Source organism: Durio zibethinus, chromosome 1 (assembly GCF_047325235.1).
Source record: "Durio zibethinus cultivar Kanyao isolate XHJ-2024 chromosome 1, ASM4732523v1, whole genome shotgun sequence".
NCBI classification, from domain to species: domain Eukaryota; kingdom Viridiplantae; phylum Streptophyta; class Magnoliopsida; order Malvales; family Malvaceae; genus Durio; species Durio zibethinus.
Window position 1 is genome coordinate 9,206,730 of NC_143162.1, and position 6,781 is coordinate 9,213,510.

General features: G+C 28.8%; 1 protein-coding gene across 3 annotated transcripts; it reads left to right on the forward strand.

Annotated features, from left to right (window-relative positions):
* Positions 1 to 2,207: 2,207 nt before the first annotated feature.
* LOC111312048 (putative pyridoxal 5'-phosphate synthase subunit PDX1) lies at positions 2,208 to 6,288 on the forward strand. 3 transcript variants are annotated; one of them, XR_002692771.2, is made up of 3 exons: positions 2,208 to 3,294; positions 5,772 to 5,829; positions 6,022 to 6,288. XR_002692771.2 is itself a non-coding variant. In XM_022911995.2 (2 exons), the coding sequence occupies exon 1, from the start codon at positions 2,335 to 2,337 to the stop codon at positions 3,262 to 3,264; it is 930 nt and encodes a 309-aa protein (XP_022767730.2). In that variant the 5' UTR covers positions 2,208 to 2,334; the 3' UTR covers positions 3,265 to 3,294; positions 6,022 to 6,288. The 3 variants fall into 3 exon arrangements, 1 of the variants encoding a protein (XP_022767730.2); XR_002692770.2 differs by having other exon boundaries at positions 5,775 to 5,829; XM_022911995.2 differs by lacking the exon at positions 5,772 to 5,829.
* Positions 6,289 to 6,781: the final 493 nt, after the last annotated feature.

A 6,781-nucleotide genomic window follows, 5' to 3' on the forward strand; every position in this document is an offset into this window, starting at 1 on the left:
TATTTTTATATATTGATCGAGTATAACCAAGTGAGTTTAAGTAATTCGATTTTTATGTTGAATTGAGTTCGAGCTAAAAAATAAAAATTGATTGAGTTTGAGTCGAGTTTCAAATCTCGAATCTTGAGTCAAACTCGAGTTTAATAATGTATTAACTTAAACTTGATTGATTACACCTTTAGTCAACACCTTTATTAAGTTTTTTATTCACAAAATTACTTCAATAAAAAATACAAAATACCAAAAAAGAAAAAAAATTTATTGAGATATTATGTAGACATCTTAATTAAACACGGACTTATAAGAGATAAATTGTTTTGTTATTCTTATCTATGGCTCATTTTGTTTCAAAAATTATTTAAATACAAAAATAAACCGGGATGCCATGTGGATGGCTACATAATTTTTTCACAAAATTTATTTAAATTAAAAATAAAAAACCCAAAAAAAGAAAAAAAAAAGTAGCATGTCAAACCTTAATAAAAATTAAATAAAAATAAGAATGAATCAAATTTATATAACGAATGAATTACATATTAATTATGTATAAATATAATATTTTTATTTAATTAAGATATTAATTAATTTTTTATTAATAGAAACATATATATATGAATAAATTAAATAAATAATAAAAATATAATTTAATATATATAATTAAGATAAGATGAAATATTATAAATTCACTTTCGACGTGATCTTAACTTTTGAAAAAAAAACCTTGATTGATTTCAAATAAAAAAGCTTACATATCAAATTTGAATGAATCAAAATTTAACAAATACAAGTTATTGTATTATTTATCCCTTTATTGATATTTATTAAAATAATTATTTATGAATTTCTTTTGTTATAAATTATCCAATTAAAATAATTAAAAAAATCATACAATTAATAAAATTATAAGTAAAGATTAGTAAAAATTAATAATAAAATTAAGAGTAATAGAATTGATATATTTTTTAAAAATACGGTAAAATTAATAAAATTAATAGTGAAAATTCTTTTTTTATTCCATAAAATATCTGTCTTTTTCTCTCTATTTCATTTCACCAAACAATCGAGCAAGGTAAATGAAGAAATGGCAGAGGAGAGAACAAAGATTTGTTTGGTCTTGCAGGGAGAAAGGGGATTGTGGAGCTGGAAGGTGGTCAAAAGAACAAGTGTTTGACGCTTGAAGAAGTCAAGTTGAATACGCTTTCCTCGCCTTTTTCTGAAACGTGGGATGAAAATAACATTTGCCATGGATTGGAAATGAGCGGCAGCCTTTACTGCCTCCCTCCCAGCCTCTTAATGTCGTTCTATCATCTCTACCTATGTTTAGAAAAAAAAAAAAAAAAAAAAAAAAGAACAAATAAACAAAAAAAAATGTTATGATTTTTGGGCCATCGGTTTTTTAAGCATTCATTTGGATGGTGTACAGTAAGATTGATTTTAATAAAATTAAAAAAAATTAAATTAAATATTATAAAAATAAAATAAAAAGAATATTGTTGATACATATTTGGATATAAATATAATAATATATGATAAAGTTAAATATGGTAATCAAATATCCAAAGATTTAATTAATTTGATTCTTATTTTTCAATTTCAATAAAAGATAATTATAATTAACTGCATCTAAGATAGTAATTCAAATACATTTTAGGATACAATTAACCCAAAAAAATGATTTGATGCAATGAAATCCAAACTATCCTTAATCCATGGTCTCAAATAAAGTAATAAATTTAGTGTTAATAAAATAAAAAACAAAAAAATTAGTCTAACATAGTCATCATTCATGGAACTAAAGTTGAGTAATTTATATAAAATACTCCACAAATCCAATCACATTCTCCACACGATTAAAAAATTCCATTTTGGAGAAGAGAAAGAAAGATAGGAAAGAACAATCGAAGGTGGGGAAAAGACTAGTCTCCTCTGTTCAACAAATGAATGGAATTCTTGCTTTCCACGTGTGCATAAGTAACCTTTACGGAGGTTGAGCGTGCCAAAATTTCGTTCCTTCAATCCTATTATATAAAATACCTAAATCTCCTTTTAAATTCCTTGAAACCTCTTTCATCACCGTCCGATAAGCGACAACAGTTAAATGACGAGGAGTGCAAGTGGAATATGCCACACCTCAACACTGCTCACCTCCGAGCAGGAACCATTCAAAGCACTTGCTCTACTTAAACCTAACTCTCGCCACCTTCTCTGCTACACCTCTTCTCTCCCACCGCCCCCTTCAATATCTTCATAATTTCTCTCTCATTTGCATTTTTCAACTCTAAAAAGCAAACAAGTCTCTCCCTTTATTCCTCTGTAGCTTTTTTTTTTGTTTCTATGGCAGGAACTGGGGTGGTTGCAGTTTATGGGAACGGGGCAATAACTGAAACCCACAAATCCCCTTTCTCAGTGAAAGTCGGGCTAGCGCAAATGCTCCGAGGTGGGGTCATAATGGACGTGGTCACCCCTGAACAAGCTCGCATCGCTGAAGAAGCCGGAGCCTGCGCCGTCATGGCTCTCGAACGAGTCCCCGCTGATATCCGAGCCCAAGGTGGCGTGGCTCGAATGAGTGACCCACAACTCATAAAAGAAATTAAGCAAGCCGTTACTATCCCCGTCATGGCTAAGGCCCGTATTGGTCATTTCGTTGAGGCCCAAATCCTTGAAGCCATTGGCATCGATTATGTTGACGAGAGCGAAGTTCTAACCCTTGCCGACGAAGAAAACCATATTAACAAACATAATTTTCGGATTCCTTTCGTTTGCGGGTGTCGGAATTTGGGGGAAGCGCTTCGGAGGATCCGAGAAGGAGCTGCTATGATTCGAACCAAAGGTGAAGCTGGGACCGGGAACATTATTGAAGCCGTTAGGCACGTGAGGTCCGTGATGGGAGATATTAGGGTTCTTAGGAACATGGATGATGATGAGGTTTTCAGCTTCGCTAAGAAAATTCAGTCTCCCTACGATTTGGTTATGCAGACGAAGCAGCTGGGGAGGTTGCCAGTGGTGCACTTTGCCGCGGGAGGAGTGGCGACGCCGGCGGATGCGGCGTTGATGATGCAGTTGGGCTGTGATGGAGTGTTTGTGGGGTCTGGGGTTTTTAAGAGTGGTGACCCGGCTAGACGTGCGCGGGCGATTGTTCAGGCCGTCACTCATTATAGTGATCCGGACGTGCTTGCTGATGTTAGCTGTGGGCTTGGTGAGGCTATGGTTGGTCTTAATTTGAATGATAAGAAGGTTGAAAGGTTCGCGGCTCGGTCTGATTAGTATGTTTCAAGTTTTTCGGGCTAAGTGGAGGTGAGAAATTTCACTGTTTCTTTAGCATTACAGCATGAAACTTTGATTATATATGATGTTTTGCTTGAATAATTTTGTCTAGCAGTGAATTTTATGCTCTAGTTTTATGGGTTTTTTGCATGTCAAATTTCTGAATTGGGACATAGATTTGGATATTGGCTGTGAAAGGGGTTTGACTGCTTTGTTCTTCTTTTGGTGATATAAACGATGATGCTTTATGTAAATATTAAAAGGGCATTTGGATGAGAGGAATTTATGCATCTTCTTCTAAAATTTTATTATTGTATATTTGATTTCAACGTTTAGTTCAAGTTAATATGAGGGAAAGTGACATATTACTAATAGTACTTAAAGCCTTAGAAATAAAAAACTCATCTCTTCTTATGTTATTTTAGGATTTTGGGAAAAAAATTACGTTATTTTCAAATTTGACCTAAATAAAAAATTATAAAATAGTCATTACTATTTTAAAAAATATATTTGAAAGTGATTGTAAATCAGTTGTAAATTTCTATTGCTAAAAGAAAACTTTTTATATTGCAATTAATGGTGTTTGGCATGAAAAACATCTTAAATAATCTCTTAAAAAATTGATCAGCATTATTTAATATATTTTTTGATCATAAAAGCCTTAAATAATAAAAAAAATTGGCGTTTGGCGTAAAAACGCCTTAAACAATCTCCTAAAAAAATTAATTAGCATGATTTATGGTGTTTTCTTGGGAAAAAAAGCTTTAAATAATCCAAAAAAAAAAGTAATCTTTAAAAATAAACCCTAAAAAAATGGGTCAAATCTACGACGTTATAGTTAATAGTCATATGTTCTAACTAATTGGGTTATTCTAATTTTTTTTATATTTTATCTCTTAAATCTTATAAGTAATGAAAGAGATTATCTAAGGTGCTTTTAGTAAAAAACGTTTTAAATAATACAGTCCAAAAAATGAAAAGGTATTATTTAAGGCATTTTGATAAAAAATACTTTAAATAATCTTCTTAAAAAAATTAAAGTGTTAAAAAGAGAGATCGAACTTACAACCTTATGGTTCATAACTATATACTTTAATCGATTGAATTATTCTAGTTTTTTATATGTTATCTTTTAAATCTTATAAGTAATGAAAATGATTATTTAAGATAATTTTAGTAAAAAAAATCTTAAATAATATAGTAAAAAAAAAGTGAAGGTTATTATTTAAGGTTTATTTTTTTTATCAAAAATACTTTAGATAATCCCCTTAAAAAAATTAGAAATCATTTAAGACATTTTTGGTAAAAAATACCTAATATCTTTTAAAAAATTGAAGGGTATTATTTAAGGCATTTTTGACAAAAAAATGCCTTAAATAATTCATTTTACAAAAATATTAGTGATTATTGAATGTGTTTTGACTCTTTTTTGGTAAAAAACGTCTTAAATAATTAAAAAAAAAATTGAAGATTATTTAATGTATTTTTGACATTTTTGATCAAAAACACTTTAAATAATATCTTTCAAAAAATTAAAAAGTATTATTTAAAGCATTTAAAAAATATCTTAAATAATCCATTTAAAAAAAAATAGAGATTATTTAAAATATTTTTGGATAAAAATGCCTTAAAAAATTTTCTCATATTTTTTAAATGAGTTTATTTAAGGAGCTTTTGAATAAAAAATATTTTAAATAATTCTTTTTTAAAAAAATAAAAAAGATTATTTAGGGTATTTTTCAATTAGAAATGTATTAAATAATTTTTAATATTTTTTTATTGATGATATTTTATAAATAAAAACAACAATCAAATAAAATATTTATTTTTTTTATTGTTAAAGGTATCATTTATCATTTGGGTATTTATTATTAATAAAATCTAATAAAAAATTGTCATTATATATATTAAAAAGATTATGATAATTATTCAAAAATTAATATATGTGAATTCTCTTGAACTAAATAAGTGAATTTGAATATAAAGCACTCTAAAAATAAAAAAAAATCTCGAGTATTATATTTTTTCAAAATTCATATTTTCTCCTTAAATTCAAAATTTTGTGAACCCCATGCCCTAAAAGTAGGTAAGAAGAAAAGCTGGCCGCTAAATTGATGAGTTGTTGAAAGGATCTTGGCTTTCCTGTTCTTTTGGTATTGTTTTAGCATTCATGGCTTTGTTTTCTACTATAATTTCCAATTTTCGACATAGTTTGGCGACTGCATCGTTTTGATTATAGTAAGTTGTTGATGTATTTGACGTAAGCTGTCAATTCTTTTGTTTCAATTTTCAAGTAGTTCGGGAGGAGCGATTCATAGCGCAAAGCAATTTGATATTACTGGATTTTGAAATAAATGATACGATAATAACGTGCTTCGAGAGTAAATATGAAGTCATTTATTAATTCATTCAAATTACTGAGTATATTGGATTTTGTTGTTAGCTTTCTTCTTGCTTTCCAATGCTTTATACATTTCTTGAAAGCATCAGCATTGATAATTCATTAGCAGGCAGTAGTGACAAGGTTGTAGTAATTGACGGTTTCAGTTTCGGATTCTTCGAGTGGTAAGAGTTGTGATAATATTATTTGATATTATTTATCAATAGCGTGCAAATCGATTAATTTGTTAAGATAATATCAAATATAAACATTTTATAAATCAGATATATAATCGAAATATTTTAACTAATGTTTAAGACTACGACGCTCTTTTGAACCATTGAACTAATTGTTGAGATGTCTGATCGTCTTTGCAGGAATCATTTGGTCACTTTTTCCAGATTATCCGTGTCAAGTCTAGTCATTTCATACGGTGGGGTGAATTTTTATGTCTAAAATAGGTTTTAAGCCTGCGGATGCCGGAGCAAAATAAAAAATGTGTTAGTTTAAATATTGAATGATGTAGAATAGAAAAAAAGATGCAAAAAGAAATAGCAGAAACAAGAAAGATTTAAAGGTTTAATTAGCTATTATAATATAATCACCAAAGCTTTAAGGCTTTCATATGGGGCATGTTACCTCAATTTGTCAAAGTGTTTCCGCTATGATTTAAATACTACCAGCAATGATCTTGGCATATATATAAAGATGATCAATTCATAAATAATTTCGAAGAAAAAACAATCAAGAAATCATCTCAATTGTGTTGCATCACACCTGAAATCATCTCTATCTGTATGCGATCATATTAATGATATGAATAAAGATCAAGATTTGGGTTAGGAAATAAATGAAATATTTCGATAATTTATGTCCAAAACTCTTTAATAGTGATTGTTGTTTAAGGTTGCTTTAAATATCTTTGCATCGGTTGAGGATATATATTATATGTGTTAGATTTGTGCAACCTTTAAATTATCTAAAAACTAAAGCATGTTGATTGCTTATACAATCTATACTTATGTCATATATTCAAGTTGAAAGCTGTTGTTTACCAACAAAGAAATTAAGATAGAATTTCAGCTTTTAAAATAATCTAATTTAGTTGTACTTATAGTCCAAGAGATAGAAAAAAGT

What these genes read in the sequence shown, in the direction of transcription:
- LOC111312048 (XM_022911995.2), top strand. Translation starts at nt 2,335, where the DNA reads ATGGCAGGAACTGGGGTGGTTGCAGTTTATGGGAACGGGGCAATAACT.